The sequence below is a fragment of the Sciurus vulgaris genome (genome assembly GCF_902686455.1).
Source record: "Sciurus vulgaris genome assembly, chromosome: 5".
Lineage (NCBI taxonomy): Eukaryota > Metazoa > Chordata > Mammalia > Rodentia > Sciuridae > Sciurus > Sciurus vulgaris.
Window position 1 is genome coordinate 139337095 of NC_136465.1, and position 24310 is coordinate 139361404.

Here is a 24310-nt window from a genome sequence, read left to right on the forward strand (position 1 = left end):
CCATGATGGTTAAAGAGGCAGACTCTGGAAGCACATAGATGTGGATTTAAGCCCAGCTATACCATTGCCAGCTACTTGACCTTCGACAACTTACTTAACATCTCTTAGTCTCATTTTCTTTAGGTGTCCAGAACGAATAAGAGTTTACCTTGAAATGGGAGAATATTAACAGACAGAGTATTTACTATATATACTATTTTAAATGTTCATAAATGTAGTTTATAAGTATTCATTTTTCCAAAATAAATCTTATAATAATTTCTAACACGAGGCATAAATTTATTTGTAAAATAATTAACTATTGTACTTATTATATTTGTACTTCGTTATCACATTCATTTATTCTATTTTGTATTTCATTTCTATATGTGGTGATATACCATCTATGCTATATATAAATATAGGCATCCTGATACACAGTCATAAAAGTAGTGCACTTTGCCAGCTTTGTGATTTGCTTCAATCTATTAGAAATTCTGTCAGTCACTGCTGGGTCTCTGTTATTCACTGCCTGGCTGATAAGGAGCTGACTAAGGGAGGAATGGGTGTCTACTTTATTTTTTATCTTTTGCCAGGTTGGCAATTTAAAAATAGGAAGAAAATTTTATGAATAGGAAACAGGACCGCTATAATAGTCTAGTGCCTAGACTACATAGTTATAAAATTGATCAAATTTATTAAATGTGTAACTTATTTTTTAAAAAATCATCATAATGATTTGTTGTCCTTCAGTGAAGAACCTGTTTTCTCTAGAGCTTTATATACTCAGCAAAACAAAATTATAATTATTCCATCAGTCTCTTGGGATACCTCCATCAAGTCTTGCTGTTCTGTCTGCAGCAGCAATAACTCGTTTTAAAGCCTTTGTGTTTGGATAACAAGAGGTCTGGAGCCTTTTCAGATTCCAGGGGCCCTGTCTGACAGAGCAGAATATAGATATCAAAATCATAATCTGACATTTCAATAATATAAGAAAAAATCATGGAGTCTTAAGTTTGTCACACAAAGCACATTTGTGTCACAAATATATTCTGTAATGCTTTCTCACAGGAAAGTACAAATCTATATCTGCCAATTTAGCAGAATTTTGGTTGTGTTTTCATTCTGATAAAATATCTAGTGGTTACAAATTAAAATGGTTTCCATTTGAAAATTTAACTTTTATCTATTAACAAGTTTAATCCTTATTAACATCTCAGATAAGTTCTATATTGCTACTGACTTTAGCAACATAAGAGCTCTAATCCTTTGTAATTTAATTTTTTATTCATAGTTAAATTTGTATATATTTACCTTGTATTTATGATTGTTTTCAGTATACATATACACACTATAGAATGACTAATATGGCTAATTGATATTTTCATTTCTCACATAGTTTTCATATTTTTGTGGTGGGAACAACTTTTTAATCTATTCTCTTAGCATTTTGGGAGAACTATATTCCCTTATTAACTTTAATCACCATTTTGTTACAATAGAGCCCTTTAATTTAGTCCTTCTTAGTGAAATTTCATATTCATAGACCAGCGAATCTCCAAAAAACGACCCTAAACCACCCACCCCTTGGTAACCTACATTCTATTCTCCACTTCTATGAAATTTATTTTAGGTTCCACATGTAGGTGAGATCTTGTACTGTTGGTCTTTCTATGTCTGGATTATACACTTATAATACCCTCCAGCTTCATGCATGCCTTTGCAAAATGAATAAGATCACTTTTCTCTGTTATTATTAAGGAATATTTCATTGAGTGCTATGTATTTTATGTGTATATATGTTTATATCTCACTGAAAATACAAGTTTTCAGTATTAGAGGAGAAAGTAGCATGACCTAAGAAGGTAAGTGTGAATCGCTGTGTGAACTTGACAAGTTCTTTATCGACCTTTGAGTTTTAGATTGCCTATTTTAAAATGAAGATTACAAAAGGGAAATAATGTATCCAAGTAGCCCAAGAGTACAGACATCTTGTGGTGTTTGTGATAATGGCCCTACAGCATGCTGCCTGGGTTAGAATCTTAAAACCACCAAGGATCAATCATGTGATTGTGGACAATATAGTTAAAGATTATAAAACTCAAGTCCCTAATCTGTAAAATGGGAATGATAATAATAGAATCTACCTCATAAACTCTTTGAAGTTGATATTTATACAGGGTATTTAACAGTATCTGTCACATAGCAAACAGCCTTCCCCAAACTCCAGAGTCTGTGATTAATAAAAATGCCCACCTTAGTCAATTGTTATATAGCATAAATAAAATAATCCTACATAAAACTTTCTAGCAGAGCACCATATTCAGAGTAAATGACAGAAATATAGCTAATTATATTATTAGCAATAATATAATGAAGTAAAAATAAGACTAATAAGAAAACAATCTACATGAAACAATGGTTGAAGTCTCTTGCCAGAATAATTTTATAAGTGATAAATTAAATCCTCTTAAGGCAGAGTGGTTAATATTCAAGATTTTTAATGATCAATGAAAGATTTGTATTATAAAGTCATGACATTTGGATGATGTGACCCCTGATGTCCTTGCTCACTCTTGCTCTTTCTACCCTGGGTAAGAATTCCTCCTGCAAAATACCTGTCAAGCTCTTCAGTAGTTGCTAATCATTTGATAAGGTAATACTGATAATTGATTGTTTTATAATGGTATTATCATTTGCTGATTGCTTACCTAGTGAAACTCTGTACAACATTCTGCTCATTTAAACTTGACCATAACCTATGAGAAAGGATCCCCATTTTTCATGAAGAAACAGTTTTAAGTCAAAATAATAACTCTCTTTAAGTCACAATAATTATGGGAGTTTACCTTTGAACCCAAATCTGACTCCAAAAATATTCCTTTTAATCAGTCTAGGACTTGACCTCTTCTGTGTATCAATTCTTTCTGCATGTAGAGAAATAAGAGGTTTTGTTACTGGGAAAAATCTGACTACATTTGCAAAATTCTGAATCAGACCTTATTTATAATGGGAAATTCTTAATTGTTATTAAGTAGTAGGAGTTTAAAATACATATATGTGAATTTGTGTGTCTAAACATATATACATGCTTACTTTTTAAAGCTAATTAAATAACCCCTATATGCTGATAAGATTGATAGCTGATGGTGATTTTTCTTTCCATTTCTTAGCCCACTTCTTGGTCATGCTAGGTTGTTATTCCTTCTTAGACTGTAATACATGCTTCTTGATGCTTTTTCTTGAAAACTCAGTATTTAGAGTTCTCTAAATATAATGTTGGATTCTGGCAGTTAATAGATTCATACAGACTAACTTCTCATCCAATGCACAGAATTTTACATATGTTTTTGGAACTCAATTATCCTTACAAAATGATAAAAGTCGTTTTGAATTTGTTATCCTTATCCACTAAACGAACAGAAATAACTAAGATCAAAGGTGGAGAATTGAGAAAAGGATTTTAAGTTCAATATAAGAAGTTCTTAATAATTAGAGTCGTTTGAAATTGGAATAGGCTGCCTTTTTCAAGTGTTAAGGTATTCATTGGAAGTATTTAAGAAGTTGCCAAAGTTTAGACACCCAGTACTTTTCCACTTATGTAGCTCTCAGTCAGCAGCTAATGAGTAATAGAGATGCAAAGATTAATAAAAATTGCTCTGCCCTCTGGGAGCTCAGTCCATTGGGGATAATGATGATAACATAATTAAAGATATAAATTCATTGCTTATATAGAAGTATAGGCAATGTATAGAATTAGTGTAGAAGAAAGAGTTTTTAAAAAATTCTTAGGTGGGAGTACAGCCTATCGATGCCTCACAGAAAAGTTAAAGTAAGAGGTGAGACATACAGGATGAGTGAAGGGAAAATGATAGGCCATCATCCAGATTTGCTGTTCTGCAATTTTAGGATCCAGGCGTGATGGAAAAAAATATTTATTCTTTTGTGAAGTACCATGCTGAGGTCAGTAACTAAAACTGCTGGAGTCTAAGGGTCAGGACTCATGTCCACATAAATAGGAGACTAAAGAAAAAGCTTTGGAAACAAAAATCCATATTTTGTCTCTATCTTTCGATGCCCTCCTACCCCTACATTCAGCTTTCAGCGAGTCCTGTAAACTCTCCTTTCAAAACATGTGCTCATCCTTCCCATTTTCTGTTCACCTCTCCTGGTCCAAGTCATGTAACCACCAATTCTCCCCTAGTTTCCAGTGAGTCTCCCAGTTCCCGCTCCAGAGACCATAGAATAACACCCTTCACACGGTAGGCGGTAGGCACTTGGACCTTCTGAAAGTGAAAATCATATATGGACAGTTCCTGCCTTATGATGGTTTGACTTGTAGAGTTTTTTTGTTTTTCTTTTTTACTTTATGATGATGTGTAAGTGAAACACACTCAGTAAAAATTTCTCTTCAAACTTTGAATTTTGTTCTTTCCTTGGGATAGTGTATGCAGCAGGATGCTCTCCATGTTGGGCAGTGGCTACAGAGACATAGCTCCCAGGCAGCCGTGGGATCATGGGGTAAACAACCAGCACCCTATAGTGTGGCTCAACAGTGGTGTTCAGTATGTTCCTATCTTAGGATATTTTCAGTTTATGATGGGCATCTAACAAGTTTTATTCCAATTCATGAAATCATCTGTTAGATTTTCCTGATTCTTAAAAAATAAAACTCAAAACCCTATCACGACCTAGAAGGCCCTCTGTAATCTGACCTTCTCTCAAACCCTTAAGCCACATCCACTCCCACTTCCCCTTTGTACATTATATCCCAACCATCATCTGTTCTTCGGACCTCCTCATCCTGCTCCAAGACCTTGTAATTGAAGTTCTCTCCACCTGTGACAGCCGTCCGTCAGGTCCCAGCAAGCTTGTAAGGTGTCTCTTCACAGCAGCCACCTGCATCCATCTAGTCCAAGGAAGCATCCCCCATGTCCTTGCCACCATACTCTCAGAGTTTATTACTATCCACATTCCCTTGTTTATATATTAACTAGTTTGATTTCAGCCACTTTCCACTCTAACCTAAGCTAACTGAGAGCTACAGTTTTGTCTTTATTTATTACCATAAGTATATAGGACACAACCTATCCCCAGTGGGCACCAAATAAAAATGTTTGAATGAAACACCATCATCTTGGATGCAAGAATAGAAGAAACAAAAAACTACTAAAATTGTGCAGTAGAATAGAAAACATTCTGAAGTCTCTTATTCCTTTTATAAATGGAGAGGCTCAGTTCAAATAGAAATAAATTTTAAATATTTAAAGAATTAAATCTTATCTTCTTGTCAGCACATTCATTCACTTATGTTTTTTCTTCTTTCAATAACTACCTACATAAGGACTCAAAGATAGAGGGAAAGCTCATATGTCCCAGGTGTCATTGTCCTTCCAGTGTCCACAATGGTGTAGGTAAGAGGTGGGCTCAAAGCTCTGAGGAGTGAACCTGATTTGGTCTACTAAGATGTCAACAAGGTAGAAAATTGCTTCTTGCTGTTGGAATCCTGGAAAGTGGCACTTGACCTGATCCCAGAAAGAGAAGTGGCATCTGGGCTTGCAGAGATGAGAGGGACAAGAAGGGAAGTGTAAGTCTGAAGGAATCATGTAAACAAGGTCAATACAAGATACACACAGTGGTCATCAATTAGGTCTGTTTCTCAGGAAAGTGAAAAAGTGATTAGAACCTGACTATGGTAGAAATTCTTCTTCCTTTTTTCCTTTTTTGGCAGTTACTGGACCATTCTACCTCTGAGCTACACCCCAGCCCTCTGTATTTTTTTATTTTGAGACTTGGCTTCACTGTATTGCCATGTTGACCCTGAATTACTATCCTCCTGCCTGTGCCTCCCGAGTAGCAGGGATTACAGGGTTATGCCGCCATGACCCCGCAAGACTGTGGTTGAAATTCTTGAATCTGTCAGGAGCTTGGACTTTCTATGTGTGTTTGTATGTATCCATGTATATGAGCAATTGTGCATGAGACATGATCAGCAAAATTACTATGTCTTAGAATGGAAAAGAAACTGCAGGATATATCACGGTAGGGTAAACCAAAATAAATGTCCAGATGAACCACAGTTACTCTCAAAGGGAGTTTTGTTGATGTGAATTAAAGGTCCCAATTATCACAAGTAAAGAAAGATAAGATTAGCATGGGTTTCCTTTCTTTTTAAAGGCTTTTTCTTTTTCCTCAATTCAGTTACTAACTTATTGATTGATTAATTTATTTTGGTGTTCTTCCTGTATGTTTTCTTCTTCAAACTTGTTTTCCTTGTCTGTGGTTCAAAAATTATTACTTAATCTCCTTTTCAGACTTTCAGAAAATGCCTATCCTCTTCCCATATATCATTTTTCTCTGTTCTTGCAACTATATTTCATTGTTCTTTATAACTGTATTCCCTGTATTTTCAAGGACATGTGAAGTAATAATTGCTTATCCCAGGGAAAAAAACTAGACCTCTGTGTTTTTCCTATAGCTGTCTTTTTAGTAACCTCTACTACAGTTTTTAAATAATTATTAACCAGATTTATAACTTGCTATTTTGAGGTATACATCATTTTCTTCATTTTCTTGACCACTTATAAATGCCAATAAAACAATGTGTCACACATAAAGCAAATATCTAGTGGTAAAGAGAATCTCATCAGGGCCATGAGCAGTTCTCAGAAGAGAAAGATGCCTATCCCTTAAATAAGTCAAGCAACTCTTTTTTTTTTAAGGCAGAAATCCCTATGCTTTGTAAATCCTTTAATTAAATATAAGATGAAACCCTATCTACATACTTTATTTAGGTCAAGGAAATCTAAATTAGAGATTTTTTTCTTCTGATATGATGGTATATCTTGTGCAACAGCATCATGGATTCCCGCAAGAGATTTTGGCTGTAAGAAGTTTTTGTGAGTGTATAGATTTTGGCTAGCATGTACCTTGGAAAGTTGACATTTAATTATGGTATGTTCTGAAAGGCAAAGAACATAAAACGTTTTGAAAGTGCTTCCTCACAAGGTTTGAAGTTTGGTTTATTTGTTGAACCAGTAGATTGAGTGGGAGGAGCTGTGAATTTTCAAAGATTGAAATGTGAAGCATATAACCATCATTCAGATAAAGCTTTGTAAGCCCTGCAGCCACTATTACAGATTATACTGCAATTGTGGTTTTATGTGAACTGGGCATAATTGGTCATCAGCGCAAACTAAAGCTTATTGAATTCTTGCCTTGCAAGCTTGTCTTTTGCTAGCTTTGATATATTTCTGTGCATTGGGGAACAGCTTAAATCCCTCACACAGCAATATTTTTAAGGTGAAATACAGGGATGCTAGAAAGGGTTCTGTTTTGCAGAATCCTGCTATGAGTTGGCGTTTTTTTTCAACAGAGAGGTTTTCTTCTGTACTTAGCCATTGAGATTCACAGCTAGATCTTTGGAAACAATTTATATTTGCAGAAAATTTGCAGTAATATTGCAAACAATTCCTATATACACTGCAAATCAGAGCATCCAGAGACCTTTGTCATATTTTACCATTGTCCCTAAAATATCACTTTTACTAATTTAGAATTTTTTTCTTTTTTTGCCCAGTTGTCATGTCTTCCTAATATCTCTCAATCCAGAATACTTTTTCAGTTATTCCTTTTATCACTGTGATGTACTAGAGGCCTGGCATTTTGTGTGTTTCTTAATTTGCTTTTTTTTTGGTTTCCCTCATGCTTGTCCTTCATACATGCACACATCTGTCAGGAATGTCACAGAAATTATGCTATTATTCCCATCACATCCTCTCATAGTCTCATACTATTTCCAGTATTTTCCATTTTTGTGGTGTTAAATTTGATTGCTGAATTAAGATCACGTCCCACACCATTTTCTGCTTTAAAATTTCTTTACCCTCCTTGTATTTAATAAACATTTTTGCAGAATGATGTTTTAAGACCATGTGTAAAAATTCTATTCCTTGATCTACGTTTATCCATATTTTAGTATGTACTGAGGTTTCTAGCCTGAATTAATAATTAATTCTGATGGATGACAAGTTATTTATAATCTCATTATTTCTTCCATTATTCCTTCTGCTTCACAATCTAGTTAAAGAGATTTCTCTTCTGTCCAGTTTCTTTCTATCTATTGATCAATCTACCTACCTATCTACCTATCTACCTACCTACCTATCTACTTGAATTGCGAGGACTAACGGATTCCTACTGTATGCTCTGGGCTAGAATCCATTGTTGCATAGTCTATTTTTATGCTTAAATCTTCCCAAATTGATCTGGGTATGGTGGCACACAACTGTAATCCCAGTAGCTCTGGAGGCTGAGGCAGGAGAATTGCAAGTTCAAAGCCATCCTCATCAACTAAGTGAGATGCTACGCAATTTAGTGAAACCCTATCTCAACATAAAAAATAAAAAGGGCTGGGGATGCGGCTTTTTCATTAAGTGCCCCTGTGTTCAATCTCCAGTACCCCCGCCAAAAATCTTCCCAAGTTGAGATATTGAGAACCTCTTCAAACTGGCTTGTGTATCCTTTTAACAAACTATCACTTCTTTTGAGAATTTTTTTTTTTTTTTTAATGGCTCAGAGTGTTCTAAGCTCATTTTGTACTAAGCCCAACTTGACTTCAACTTTTAAGGAGCCCTGATTTCTTTCTGTGGAGAGTAGTATTTAAAACCCAAATCAAAATCTCACTGCACTTAAAGTTTTCTAAGCAGTAAAAACTAAGCAATATCTTTAGGTATATGTGCAAACACACTTACATCATTATTTGCACATTTTTCAATATAAACCTGTATATAAACACCCATATTTATGAAATTTGAAATTTGATAATATCTAGGATTTATTATCAAGTTCCATTAAATGGTCAGTATGTAAATAATAAAATTTAGGGTAGACCAGTGGATTTTGTTACATTCAGTATTGTCTGTTATTGACTTAGTGACTGAGCTGTCTGTCTGCCAAGGGGACCTTAAATACAGGAAAATTTTCAGTGTCCAGAAGTATTTGGATAGAGTAAAACTAGAGGGTAGTGATTCATATATCCGAATTTACAAGCAGCCTGATTCAAACCTAGGTTAAGCATCTTCCAGAAGTACACGAAAGTAGGTTATAGCTTTTAGGGCTAATCAGTGGTGAAATGTAGACTTTTAACTACTCTAACTCTTAGTAATCTACACTAATACTAAAGGCCAGGCTTATTACACCTCTAAATAAATTAAACATTGTTTATGCAATGGTGTATCTTATAGTTTCATTAGGTACTTATATAGCATGAGAACCATGTTGATAGTTTGCATAGGACAACTGCTAAATATTTTGAAGAAACATCATGGTACTTATTTTGCTTTTTCCATTTAATATAATGGAAATATCAATGTGTGTGAGAATATTGAATGATACTACTGTAACAGTTGCTCTGTCATCAAAATACAGCTTCTGATTCTGAAGTCTTTATATATTGTTTTATAAATAAACCCCAATTTTTTTGTTTGGTATGAATACTTGGGGATTCTTCAAAGGTTTATCTAAACTTCTTTGATCATTTCAATAAAAGTTAAATATTTAGCACTTAGTACTGTTTGCCCATCTATAGATTGAATTTAAGATCTAATTCTACTTAATTAAACTATGAATTATAAATACTACAAGAATGAATGGCTGTAACATGCATAGGCCAGATATCTGGTCCCACTTACATGTGAATATAAACCAATTATGACTTCTCAGCTTAACTTCTTTTTATTCTTTTCAAAGAACAATCTGTTTCCATATCATTGACACTATAGATAACTCACACGGGGACTACCATGGGAAATACACCAAAGAAGTTGACAATAAATAAGATTCACTTGTTACTTAAACTAAAAAGACATTAAGGAGTGAATCAGCCAGGAAAAATAGTACTGCCACATTAGAAAAATGAAAGGCGTCCACGTCAATACTGAGCAATCAGAAGTGTGAACACATTTTATAAATAGGAATAGAGTCTTAACCAATAGAATTGAATAAATAAGTCTCAAACATTAAGGATGATAGCCGCAAGTCAGCTCCTGAGGAATGCCATTTAAGATCTGTTTTGAATAAAGCAAAATCTCTACAACCAAAATATTCACATTCAGAATATTCTTTTTCCCCATACAGATTTTCCTAGAGGAAGAGATACTTGGAATCTTTTCAACTAAAATGACCACAAGAATTCTGACTTCTATGACCAGAGCTGTCATAGGACCAAATAGAACTGGGCTGTAGACAGCCATCTCAGTGAACTAATTAATAGAACTCAGCTTCTGAGAGATGAATCCATGAATATGGAGTCTGTTGGACAATAGTCCAGTGCTGGCTCACAGCCAGCTCACCAAGGCACAGTGCCTTTGTGACACTTCTTGGCAGGCAGCCAGTCAGCTCTCCATGGGGACCCCAGTTTCGCTACTTACTCTCCATTTAAACTTCTTCAACAAGTAATAAAAACCCTTAGAAACTTCAGAGGACTTTTTCTCTTCATTCAGAGCCAGATATGTTCCTTGTTTTAGTTTTAACAGGAACCCCACATGCCCCAAGAGAGTTACTTTATAGACCTTGAATAATAATAACAGTTGACTTCATGATTATTTTTCAAGACCTATTCTTCTCTTTGTCTCTATAGGTAAATAAACTAAAACTCAGAGAGACTAAGTAACTTGCTAAGATCATATGAATTAATAACTATTTAGTGATAGTGACAAGATTGGGTTTTTCCACATTTTTTATTTGTACATTATAGTTGTACATAATGGTGGGAGTTGTTGATGCATATTTGTACATGTACACAACATAACAATATAACCTGACCAATATCACTCCCTAGCACTTCTTTCTTCCCTCCCCTCCTACCACCCCTTGGTCCTTTTCCTCTGTACTACTGATCTCCCCTCTATTTTCATGAGATACATACCCCAAACTTTCTTTTTTCCTCTCTAACTTCCACACATGAAAAAAATATATATGACCCTTGACCTGCCGAATATGGCTATTTTGCTTAACATAATGTTCTCAAGTTCCATTCATTGCCCCACAAATGACATAATTTCAGTTTTCTTTATGGCTGAATTGGCTGTAGTGATTCCATGCCTAGTCTTTAGAAAACTCCTGATAATGTCATAATGTTTTCCATAATGGTTGTGCTAATTTACAACCCCACCAACATTGGATAGGGCCAAGTTTTAAACTCCAGTGCATACTCCATTATACAACTTTCCTTTCCCTTTTCTTTATTCATCAGTGATACTGTTTTACTATCACTACTAGTATGATTTATTCACTCATTTATCAAATATTTGTTGAATGTTACCTATATGGTAGACATGGGACTAGACCTTTAGGTGCAATGGTAAGCTTAAACATGGAGAATAGAATCTAATTTGAGAGATAAACCATAATCAGACAATTATATTAATTTCATATTACAAGTGTATAATGTACTGAAAAAGGTAGGTTCAGAGAGCACTAAGGGAAAGCAAATGAGGGAAAGTATGAACTCCAGAGAGAATGGGAAACAAAGTGAAAATGCTGGTCATAGAAACAAAGGTAGAAGAGTTTATTTTTTTTTAAATAAATTTTTAAATTTGTTTTAATTAGTTGAAATACTACCAAGTTATCAAGAAAGGCAAAGACTAGAAATGTCTGTTGAGTTTAGCAACATTGAGATCTTTGCTGGCTAACTGGCATGTACTGTTGCTTGACTACTATAGCTTCTGTCTTAGATTTGCTATGCTTCTTATATTCAGTTTTAAATCCAAATAAATATGAATAATCTGCCAAAAACTATTGGAGGTCAAGGCACAGCTTTGTATAGGAATTCTTGATCTCTCATTCTTTTTTGCATCATCTCATATACGTCTATCCACATAGCATTTAGTTTTCTACAATGTCCTAACATCTTCACAAACTTTTCAGGTTGTTCATCTGTCAATTCAATATGAACTATTTCTGATATCAATGATTACCCTTGGCTTTTTTCTCAAAACCAAGATTTAGAATAAAAGCAATATATTAATAAAATTTTATTTAAAAGATAACGACCTTTTCACATAAAAGTATTTCTATAAATGTTTAAAGTAATAAATATTTACTTGCCACAGTCTAGACCTAGTGCTGGAAATAGGACCCTGAGTAAGCAGATGTCTACAAAACACACAGTGCAGCATACAGTGCTATGTTGCCTTGCCTCCTTCTGTGTCTTAGAAGTTCATGCTCTGAATTTTTTAAAGATGTGGTGGTTGGGATCAAATATATGTAGAATTTTGAAGCTACATCAAGAAGACTTTCTTAGAATGTTTGCCTGTGTATAAAAGGAAAAGGTTGCATGAAGTTTAGAATATTAGAAGTTCTGCAGTCCCTCTGTTGAGTGCTGTCTATTTGATCAGACTTACCTTTACAAGTTAGCCACTATGTACATGCACACAGATATAAAACACATAATAGAAGATCTAAGAATGAGAATTTATTTCAAGTTTTCTGAAATTTTTGGAAATTAAATCCTTATTGTATTTGTAGCCACAATGCATTCTTTATTTTTATTCATCTTTTGTATTTTGGGATATATGTTATAGGGTTTTCTTGCCAAAAAAATGTTTGAGTGATGTTTCAATGCTTTTATTATTCTCATAAAACATAATATGGCCTGATTTTCTGTAAAACAGACAAAAAAACTGTCTCTTTCCAAGTATTTTGCCCAATAAATATAATTAACGCTTGGTGGTTGGCTACAACCTTTCAAACTTAGAAAAGCTGATATAACACCTCATTCCTGTTTTGGTTGTATGTGAAAAGTACCAAAATTCTTCTATAGATAGACAGCCCTGGAATATCCCATCATAAGTAAGTCTTACCTTTATGGAAACTTATAATAAATTGATTTCTTCTTTTGTTGGAGAACTTCCACTTTGATGAGTCACTGTGACTACAGTTGCTATTTGTTTCTATCTTGGTTAATTTCAGAGCACATTCAGAAAATGAAGGTACCTCTTCACCATCTGCTGATTCCTGTACCAGTCCTACAAAGATGGACTCCTCATACAGTAAGACTGCTAAACAGTGCCTAGAGGAGATATCTGGTAAGTGACCTGATTAATGGGTAGTTCTAACCTTGAAATTTTGTAATCTCCCAATAAGTCTTTGTATTAAGTCATATCTGTGCTATACTTCTGCAAAAGTAGACTATGCATCTCATGCTTCAGAGATTCTTAGATGTTTAGCTCTTGTGATGATCTCTTTGTTGCTCTGAAAAAGAGTGATTCTGCTTTAAGAAGCTGATGCTCTAAGTCATCCAACCCTGCTCTATCTTCCATACCATTTGATTTAGAACAGTTGTACATGGTGATTCTAAATATACACCTTGAGAAAAATTCTAAATAAGGAAATATTCTATTATACATATGTAGATGACATATGAAAAAAATATGCCACACTTGGGCACTCACCTGTAATCCCAAAGGTTTGAGAGCCAGAGGCAGGATGATCACAAGTTCAAGGCCAGCCTGGGCACCTGTCTCAAATTAAAAATGAAAGGGGGTAGGGATGTAGCTTAGTGGTAAAGTACCCCTGGGTTCCATCCACAGTACCAAAAATCAAAACAAAATGACAGGCCCCAGATTAATCAAATTTCTTGAGTGTATAAAATATAATTCTCAGATTTAGCCCAACACTTACCCCAGGATTCAAATAAGCCTCGGACTATATGGAAAGTCTTTGGTGTAATTTTGTTATATGTAGATCTATATTAATGAGGAACTATGTTACTTCTTAGCAAAATACGCTTTTTCTAGGGTGTGAGAGGATTTATGAAGATTTTATCTGTTCCCAAATATAAGAATGCATGACAGTAGACATATATCTGCTATTCCAATACATCTCTGGCTCAGCCTTCATGTATTCACAGCTAAATCCAAAGGAGAAACTAAATGAAGTATTTCAATTTAAAAATTACTGTAAAGCTGTATGGACTCAAAATATTACTGTGAAGCTCATGAAGAAACTATATCACAATTTGAATGATTTAGAAAGTTCTGTACTTTGATAATCATGAAACACAATTTGGTAAGCTTAGATGTAACTGCAATATCTGCTTGTAAATATTGACAAAGGCAGAACATCCATGGGGGAACCTGTTAGGATTATCATTAGGCATCAGAGGTTTCAAATGGGTGCAGGGCAAAGGACCCGTATAGGGAAGGGTAGAAATTGTAATGCGAAGATATAACTCTGGCAATGTTATCTGTGGATTTTTCAAATGCTCAGGGGAGGTGTTGGCTTTCTCTTAGCTCCAGGTAATGCTATGGTCAGAGTGATGCTGTTTATTTGTACTGTAGCGAGGTATCTTATAAACCTAGAATAACATGAAGATACTATAATTCCAATATTAATTTTTACATGAATATCTTCAATATGCCTATGAAGTACTAGAGCTCAAATCTGTGGGCACAAGACAAATTTAGTAGAGATTTAATTATAATTGTGAATTTCACAAAGTAACATTTTTTTCTGAAATTAATATATCACTGAGTGATAGAATAATCCATATTAAATTTTTTTACAGTTTATCATTCTGTTTAGCATTTAATCATTTTTTCATATTTCCAGTTAATATTCCCACTTAATGTTCTGAGGTTTTCAACAGAATACTTGAGAGTGAAATAAATTAGGCTTCAATATGATATAACAATTTAATGGATTTAATAGAAGAAATTCTAGTTTGCAGTAAGAATGAATTTTTTATATAGAATCAAAGACTTGAAGAAAGGAAGAAAACAGAAAATAAATGCTACAATGAGACTTATCTGATTGTGTCATTTTTACTGTCATCTGTTTAAATGTAGCCTGTAGGGGATGATAAGAACATCTGTCAATGCAAACGTTAGATATTGTGAAAGAAAGATGGTATTTGTTCATGGTTAGTAGGCAAGTTGAGTATAGGGTGAATATTCATTATCCTAATGCTTGGGACTGGAGTTGTTTCAGATTTCAGATAGGCTCAAGTTTTGGAATGTATATACATACATAATGAGGTATCTTGGGATGGGATCCATGTCTTAATGGGAAATTTATTAAATTCATATGTGTACACACACACACACACACACACACACACACACATACACATCTCACAAACATATCCTGAAGGTAACTTTATATGTTATTATTAGTGCACCTATATTTTAGTTGTTTTTAATTGACAGGTAATAATCATATATATGTGTGGGTTATAAGATGATATGCATTGTGAAATGCTTAACTGAAGATGTTTAGATATCCATCATCTCAAACATTTATAGTTTATGATAAGAGCATTCAAAATCCATTTTTTTAACGATTTTTGATTTACACATATCACAATATTGCTAATTATAATCACCTTCCTGTGTAATAGCATGACACAGGAATATTTCTCCTATCTGTTTCTTTGTACCATTTTGACTGTGACCCCATCATATGAGATTGGGTGTGGAACTTTACCCTTGAAATGTGTTGTCAGTGCTCAAAACATTTCAGGTTTTGGAGCATTTCATGTTTTGGGTTTTCAGATTAGGGGTACTAATGGAAGAAATGTCAATGACAACATACCCAGTAGGCTATGAGAGGATGATTATCATAGAGAAATAGGTTGGCATATCATCCTCATTTAAAAATTTTAGTTTGTGGATACTATTACTCTCTGTTATACTCCCCTCCTTAATTTTTGGTGACTTTATGTTTGCATAGATGGGACTTTCAACACTCTAGCCTCTTTTCCAGTAATCTTGTCTTGAAATCCCTCCTAAGATATTTATCCTCATGATCAGTTCCTAGATCTAGGCATCAGAAAGTAAACTTCTCTATAACCTCATTTTCATGCATCCCACTGTTTTTTTTTTTTTTTTTTGCTTTTTTTAAAATTCTAAACAAATGGGATACATGTTGTTTCTCTATTTGCACATGGAGTAAAGGCATACCATTTGTGTAATCATAAATTTATATAGAGTAATGTTATTTGATTCATTCTGTTATTTTTTCCCTTCCCCCCACCCCTCCCACCCCTCTTTTCCCTCTATACAGCCCTTCCTTCCTCCATTCTTACCACCCTCCTTAACCCTAACCCTAAACCTAACCCTAACCCTAACGCTAACCCCTCCCACCCCCCATTATATGTCCTCATCTGCTTATCAGTGAGATCATTCGTCCTTTAGTTTTTTGAGATTAGCTTATCTCACTTAGCATGATATTCTCCAATTTCATCCATTTGCCTGCAAATGCCATAATTTTATCATTCTTCATGGCAGAGTAATATTCCATTGTATATATATGTCACAGTTTCTTTATCCATTCATCAATTAAAGGACATCTAGGTTGGTTCCACAATCTGGCTATGGTGAATTGAGCAGCAATGAACATTGATGTGGCTGTATCTCTGTAGTATGCTGATTTTAAGTCCTTTGGGTATAGGCCAAGGAGTGGGATAGCTGGGTCAAATGGTGGTTCCATTCCAAGTTTTCTGAGGAATCTTCATACTGCTTTCCAGAGTGACTGCACTAATTGACAACCCCACCAGCAATGTATGAGTGTACCTTTTTCCCCACATCCTCGCCAACACCTATTGTTGCTTGTGTTCTTGATAATCACCATTCTAATTGGGGTGAGATGAAATCTTAGGGTAGTTTGGATTTGCATTTCTCTTATTACTAGAGATGTTGAACATTTTTCCATATATCTGTTGATTGCTTGTATATCTTCTGTGAAGTGTCTGTTCATTTCCTTAGCCCATTTGTTAATTGGATTATTTGTATTCTTGGTGTAGAGTTTTTTGAGTTCTTTATAGATTCTGGAAATTAGTGCTCTATCTGAAGTATGAGTGGCAAAGATATTCTCCCACTCTGTAGGCTCTCTCTTCGCATTGCTGATAGTTTCCTTTGCTGAGAGAAAGCTATTTAGTTTGAATCTATCCCAGTTATTGATTCTTGCTTTTATTTCTTGTGCTATGGGAGTCCTGTTAAGGAAGTCTGATCCTAAGCCAACAAGGTGAAGATTTGGATCTACTTTTTCTTCTATAAGATGCAGGGTCTCTGGTCTGATTTCAAGGTCCTTGATCCATTGTGAGTTGAGTTTTGTGCAGGGTGAGAGATAGGGGTTTAATTTCATTCTGTTGCATGTGATTTTCCAGTTTTCCCAGCACCATTTGTTGAAGAGGCTATCTTTTCTCCCTTGCATATTTTTGGCACCTTTGTCTAGTATGAGAAAATTGTGTTTATTTGGGTTTGTGTCCATGTCCTCTATTCTGTACCATTGATCTACCTGTCTATTTTGGTACCAATGCCATGCCGTTTTTGTTACTATTGTTTTGTAGTATAGTTGAAGATCTGGTATTGTGATACCCCCTGCTTCACTCTTTCTACTGAGGATTGCTTTAGCTATTCTGTGTTTCTTATTCTTCCAGGTGAATTTCATAATTGCTTGCTCTATTTCTGTAAGATACATCATTGGGATTTTAATTGGAATTTCATGCATCCCACTGTTGTTGATACAGCCTCCTGTCTTTTCAATACTCTTTGTTTTGCTCCCTCACTCCTCACCAATGATCTCTCATGGATTTCCAGTTCACAGGACCTACCACATTTTACTGTCCCTCGCCAAACTGCATATTCTTTCTTCCCTCCTTAATCAATTAAATTCCTATGATAACTGAGTTGAGTTTTATATATTCTCTCAACTCCCCTGTTCCTCTCTCACTGCATGATCCTCATTCTCTGAAGTCACAGACCAGTTTATATTCAACTCTCCTCTTATTCCCTACCAACAATGGATGACCCAGGAGAAAAATACATACAGGTTGATGTCACTCACTCAGTGTTTGTGATCTCCAACCTCAAGTGAATATTTAATATTCTTGAGTAATCACTTGATGTTTCTTTGGTTTTTCTCTCAAATTCTTAGGTGGCTATTTTTAGCATTTCCTTCTTAAACCTATCATTCCACCTGTCCTACCCATTTTTTAAACTGATAATTTTGATGTATTTTTTCACTGAAAAAAATAAAGCACAAAGAAAGGAAGTTAACAAGCCCCTACCAACACTTCTACCCATTTATAGCATTTATACCCACTGAGTATCTAATATACTCTGCCTTTCCTTGGATTATGCTCTCTTCCACTCTTCAATAACTCTCTCCATAAAATCATTCTCTTTAGCTCATGGGATGTTAATGTATCTCCAATATTAATTAAAAAAAAAAAAAAAACTACTCTCAACCCAAATTCATGCTCTGAATACTGTTCTTATTAATATGTGTCTTCTTTATATAACACTCTAACAAAAGGTGGCTTTTAATAAGTCTCTAATTCCTCTCTTATTATCTCCTAAGCTTATTCCAGTTAGGCTTATAGCTCCACGTCTGTACTGAAACTGCTCTTAATTGAAGTTTACAATAGTGTCAACATGGCCAAATCCAAGGATCACGTGTCAGTCCTCATCTTGTTTCAACTCTGTTATGGTTGGGTATAGAAATATCTCCCACAAAGCTCATGTTTTGGAAACAGTTCCTAGTACAGCAAAATTTAGACATTTAACTTTTAGGCCATGATGAGAACTGTAGTCTCATCAGTCGATTAATCCATGTGATGGATTAGTAATTTGAATGGTTTGCTGAGTGGTAACATTAGCAGGTAGGGTGTGGCTGGAGGAAATAAGTCATAGTGCGAGCATGATTTATCTTGTCTTTGGCTTCTTACTCTCACTCTGATTCCTGACTATCAGGAATTGAGCAGCTTCCCACCCCCATTCCCCTCTCCCATGATGGTATGCCTTACCTTGGGAACAAAATAATGGAGTCAGCTGACCCTGAACTGAACACCTGAAACTGTAAGCCCAAAATATACTTTTCCATCTATAAGTTGTTCTTGTCAGATCTTTTGGTCACAGTCACCAAGAGCTTACAAGCACAACTTCTCACCACTCATTTGTCCTCCTCTGGAAAAGTGTCTTTTCTCATTTCTAAGGTACGTCATTTCCTTGGTTTTCCTTAGAATCACTAAATTTGTTCCTCTTTGGTCTTCTTTTCTGCCTATTCTTTTTCTCCTTGATTTGTTGTGACTGGAATGATCCAGGTTTCTGTCCCTGAACTTCTCTATCTGTGCATGCTCCCTTGGTGATTTAATACTTTATCATGGTCTTAAATCTCATCCATGTATGAATGACTCACAAAGGATTCTCTCTAACGCTCTCACCTGAGCTCTGGATGCAAATATTCAGTCCCTTATAAAACCTTTCCACTTGAATATCCTGTAACCCCAAGTTTCAGTGCTACTACTATGGTTAGATTTTTATTTCCAATGGTTACTGTGGAGACATCAGTGGGAATAATTCTGTTCTGCTTCCTAAGTGAAGTGGCATGATATAGAACTCTGATAAAGTTAATCTTGGCAGAGTATGTTTCAGGTTTTCTGAATTTTTGAAGCCTATATAACATGAAAGATCCTGAAATACAATACAAAAATAAAAATACAAAATTATGTAGAGTACCTTGAAGGGATAGAGGTGAGTTAGGGGACCTATAGCTTAACCTAAAATAAGCTACCCTGAAATCCTGGTACAACTTTTCTGACCCATATTCATTGTCTGATCGTCTGATAACAAAAGCATCTTGATTTTCTTTGGGGATCATTCTGTGTTCAAGTGGCCAAGTGAAATTAACCCAAGTAGAGTCAATCAGAACAACCCCTCCTTGACCAGAGCGACAGTTTCAGGAGTGGATTTATGACCTGGTCTAGTTCAGTCATAGCAAATGAGGCTCAATCTCAGATCTTTTCCTTAGACTGCTCTGAAAGAGATGTTCTATTTTTTCCACTAGATCAGAAGCTAATAAAAAAGAGAAAGTTGGGCACTGCTGGCAGTTACCTACACACTCAAATAAAGCAAATAGAGAAAATAGTACCTAAAGCAGCAGAGAATGAACCTAAAGTCATTGTAAGAAATGCCTGGGTCTCTGAACAATTCATATCTGAAACTCTCCTTCTTCTACTTCTCTGAAATTTTTAGATGGGTTACTCAGGAAAAAATCCCTTTTTGTGGCTAAACAAATGTGATAAACATCCCTATTTCATAAGCTACAAGATGCAAGACATGCAGAACTTTGAAATACTCTTAAGGAGCAAACTTGGTTCACACTGCAATGTAGATTTATTGGAAGGATTAATTCACTGTTAGGTAGGAGGCATAGTTGTTGAACATTCCATTAATGCAATGGCTCACTTGAAGTTATAAAAACATTACCTTTATCATTAAATAGTAGCGAAAGTTCAGAATGTAATTAAATCATGGTATGAAGATAACCATCAGAAATGAGTGACATGGCAATTGGGAAATCTTTATAAGTCTTCAAGAATGTATCTCTAAACTCCTTAAACACAGCACTTGAATTTCATTTTGTTTATCATATTCTTTTAGAGGAGATTATGACATTTACCTAATTTGATGATGCTGGCTCCACTAATTATTATTATGTATTATATAATTTGCAGGAATGAGCAAATGAGCTTATAGCTTCCAGCCCATCCTCTAAGATTCATGTCATGACCTTGATATTATAATACTGGTTGAATTGATGGTATAGATTTTACTGCTTTGGCTTGGATTTTATTTTCACATTCATTAACAAAAAGAATTTGTCCTCTGAGGCCACCCCTTTCATCAAGTGCCAAAAAATTCTGCCAAATATAAAGTGAGCCTAAATTTTCATTGCAATTCAAGAAAGATTTTAATTTTGTTTTCTGCATAGCTTCACACTTGCCCTTTTCTTTTGCACAAGGCTATCTACCCCCATGTAGGACACTTATTCAACACACTGCTTAACCTTTATCTGGAATTTATATTCAACTGAAAAATGTTGATAGATGCCAAATTGACTTAATGCCAATAAAACTGGAATGCCATTTTTAAATGATATTAAAATAATTGGATAAATTCAGGGAATTGTTTTAGAAGTAAGTATTTAGGTTAAACTAAAGTATAATCTAAGGGTTATATGTATTTTTCTAACTTACTAGACTTTGTATCAGGTAAAGAAGAATATCTGGTATTTAAGACCTTTGTAAATGGTAACTAAAATTGCCTTTTTCTTGAGTGTTTATAAAGATCAAGAAGATCAAGTTCAGGTAATTCAAATCAGTTTAGATCTTTTACTTAAATAGCCACATTATAATTCTATTTGCTGAAGAACTGAAAATAATTCTTTTCCATAATATAATAGTAGCCGTACTTTTATTTTAGGTGTTGGCAAAATTAAAAATGAATTCACCATTTTTTGCTATTGTGTGTATTTATTTCCTCCTCTACCTTGTATAAAATGTATTCATATGTGTGACTCCATATTGGTATGAACATGCCCATATATGAATGTACACTTAAGCAAAGAAGGATAGATGTCTCTGGAGAAGCAATAAGTGGGTCCCCTACTATTGGTTCAGGGTAAACCTATGGACTGATGTAGTTTCAAGGACGAAACTACAATAGCAACAAGTTAATATCTTTAAACAAAGAAACAACAATCCCCTTTTGATATTTCCTCTGTTAGGTTCCTCTTTACAGGCTTCCTCTTATGGTTTTGTTGAACTTAGCCCACCCATTCCTGGGTTCACCCTTATAAGAGGATTGTATTTCCTATCCCCATTGAATCAGGAAGGACCATGTGATTTGATTTGATAAATGAAATGTGAGTGGAAAAATGACATGGGCCATTCCTGAGCAGAAATTCTAAGAGCCATTGTCTGCATCTGCCGTTTCTCCTTTTCTCTGTCATGAGATCAGCATGTTCCACACTGGGGTCGCTCTTTTAGCATGGCTCTTAGAAGAAAGAGTACTTGAACCGGAACTGCAACCAATAAAGAGTGGCCATTAATGTCAGCAGAAGTTCATCATCGGATTTGAAAGGTACTCTAGGTCAAGATTTCTCAACCTGGACAGTATTGATATTGTAGACTTCATAATTTTTTGGTGTGGGGCTCTCATCTATCATCGTAGGATGTTTAGCAGTATCATTGGCCTCAGTTGTTACAATCAAAGATGTCTCCAATATTGTCAAATGTCCCTTAAGAAGCAAAATCACTCCAGTTACTATTCTTAGTCTTCTTGCCCTCAAACTGGGGTCCCAGAGCCAGCAGCACCTGGGGAATTGTTAGAAATGCATGCCAGGACCTTCTCAGACCCACTGAATGAGCGGTTGTGGGGCTAGAGGCTGGAAAACTGTGTTTTAATATACCTTAAAGTGTTTTTAAACACTTAAATAGGAGGACAATTTGTGTGAGCTGATTGGTAGGTAAGCACTATTGCATAAGGAAAGGGAGCAATTATTGATTTCATTTTTAGAAAACCTTTTCTTTTTCATTTTTAGGCAACTCTTTTGACACCTAAAGTATGAGGACTCCCTTTTTGTGAATCTGTAAGGCTTTAGGGCACAATGCCATAGACCAGTATAACATATGGCAAGCAAATGAAGTTTTATAGTTTAAATATATTTCACTTTAGTGCCATAACCTGAAATTTCCCTGGGTCAATAATTTGAAAGGAAGGAAAAATATACCTTGTTTGGGATTCCCAAGAGTAGTGGCATTTTAGTCCTTTTAATAATGTTTTAATAAAATTATGTTTTTAGAAATCATAATTATCAGTTTCAAAGATTTGTTATTTGTATTAATTTTATTTAAGCCCACAGTAAATAAATATAATTTTTAAATAGTGAAAAATCGAGAATCAGCATTCATAACTCACAGGTTTATTTATTACAAAATTTTGTTACAGGTAATAGCTGTTTTGCCACTTAATTCCTTTTCTGTGTCTGTAAAATAGATCTAAGTATGCTCTACCTTGAGTAGGGGCATATGGAGCAAAGCAAGTTGTTACCACGCTTAAAGGTATAGGAATTGCACAATATAAGACTTTCATAGAGTTAGGAGATCAGTCATTTCCCCAGTTGTGATTAGTAATAGAAGGTGGAAAATTACAGTCAATTTTGCCATATTAGTTTTAAACACGATAAGGATTTGTGTATCAATTTGAATGATTCAATTTAATATTTCCTTGTATTTTCCACTTCTCCTTTTTAATAAGGGATATTTGTGAGCAGAAAGTTTCCAAAAGTTTTTCTTGAATACTCTTCTCCGTAATGGTACACATGATATCCTTTGTACCATATATTTGGTTTTTTCAATAGGTTATTTGTAGTTATACATGACAATAGAATCCGTTGTGACATAATTATAGAAGCATGAAATATATCTTGTTCTAATTCAGACCCCAGTACCTCTCCCTCCCCTTCCCTCTCCTCACCCCATATTTTTTTGTTTTCAAAGTTATCCTAAAAATCAGAATTTCATCATGGTGGCACACAAGTCAAATACGAGATAAATACAAGGAGTTTATCTTCTACGATTCCATTTTTATCAACATAAGAAAAATTAAGCATTTATTATGCAGTGATAGGATTATGGAAGACATGCTGAAAATGCTCAATTTCAAAAGACATAATATGCACTTTTTTTGTCACATCATTATATTCTATGTGCTGGACCATAAACTTCCAATAGTATGCTTTGAGTGAAAATATTAGGGGAAAACCTTTTGAGTTGCATTTTCCTGTTGCTTTGCAGAAAGGAAGGAAGAAATCTTGATTTTTTATTGTCACACTAGGATTTTACTAAAGAGCCTCAGAATAAAAATCCCTTGAACTTGTAATTTAAAAGATGAGGCAAAGTCTTTCCCTTTAAAGCATTATCTGTCGACAGGTAGAGGTATGCTCCATTTTTTAGGTCCTTTACACTCTTTAATTTGATTTGTGCTGTAAAAGCACAAATCCCAACATTCAGAAGGCAGATCTGCCTGCTTCAGCTGCCTGCAGCTACAGAGAATTAGTCTGTCATTCTCAGCATCGGGGAGTGTGTGTTGTGAGTGTGAGCGCGTGTGTGTTCATGCCTGAGGCTGGGGGCTGAGAGTCATTTGAATGTGCAGAGGGTTAATAGTATAGCATCTCGTTCAGGCTTGGCTCTGAAACCTGTGGCATTCTGGGCTGGACAGCTGCTTCCGTGCCTCTGTTTTAATTTAGCAGGATGTTTGCTGCCATGGCAGCCAGCAACATCCACTGCAGCAGCAATGAAGAGCCATAGATCTGCGAATGCAGGTGGAATACTAAAATGCAAGAGGCTCGTGCAGGGCTGGGCTTCAGTGCTTAATTTCTTCTCGTACTGGGCTCGGATGCGGAGGCTGTACTTGCTGCACTGTGTCAGCTCATTAGTAAAGGGTTGCGGACCTAGATCACTTAAGGGCTGATGAAAGGCAGGAGG

The 24310-nt window shown here is 35.1% G+C and overlaps 1 protein-coding gene across 1 annotated transcript in view; it reads left to right on the forward strand.

Moving 5' to 3' along the window:
• The window catches only part of NAV3 (neuron navigator 3), a 413749-nt gene that overhangs the window by 238018 nt on the left and 151421 nt on the right, over nt 1-24310 (forward strand). Inside the window, 1 exon segment of the mRNA XM_079142522.1 lies at nt 12952-13067. Coding sequence (XP_078998648.1) covers nt 12952-13067 — 116 coding nt within the window.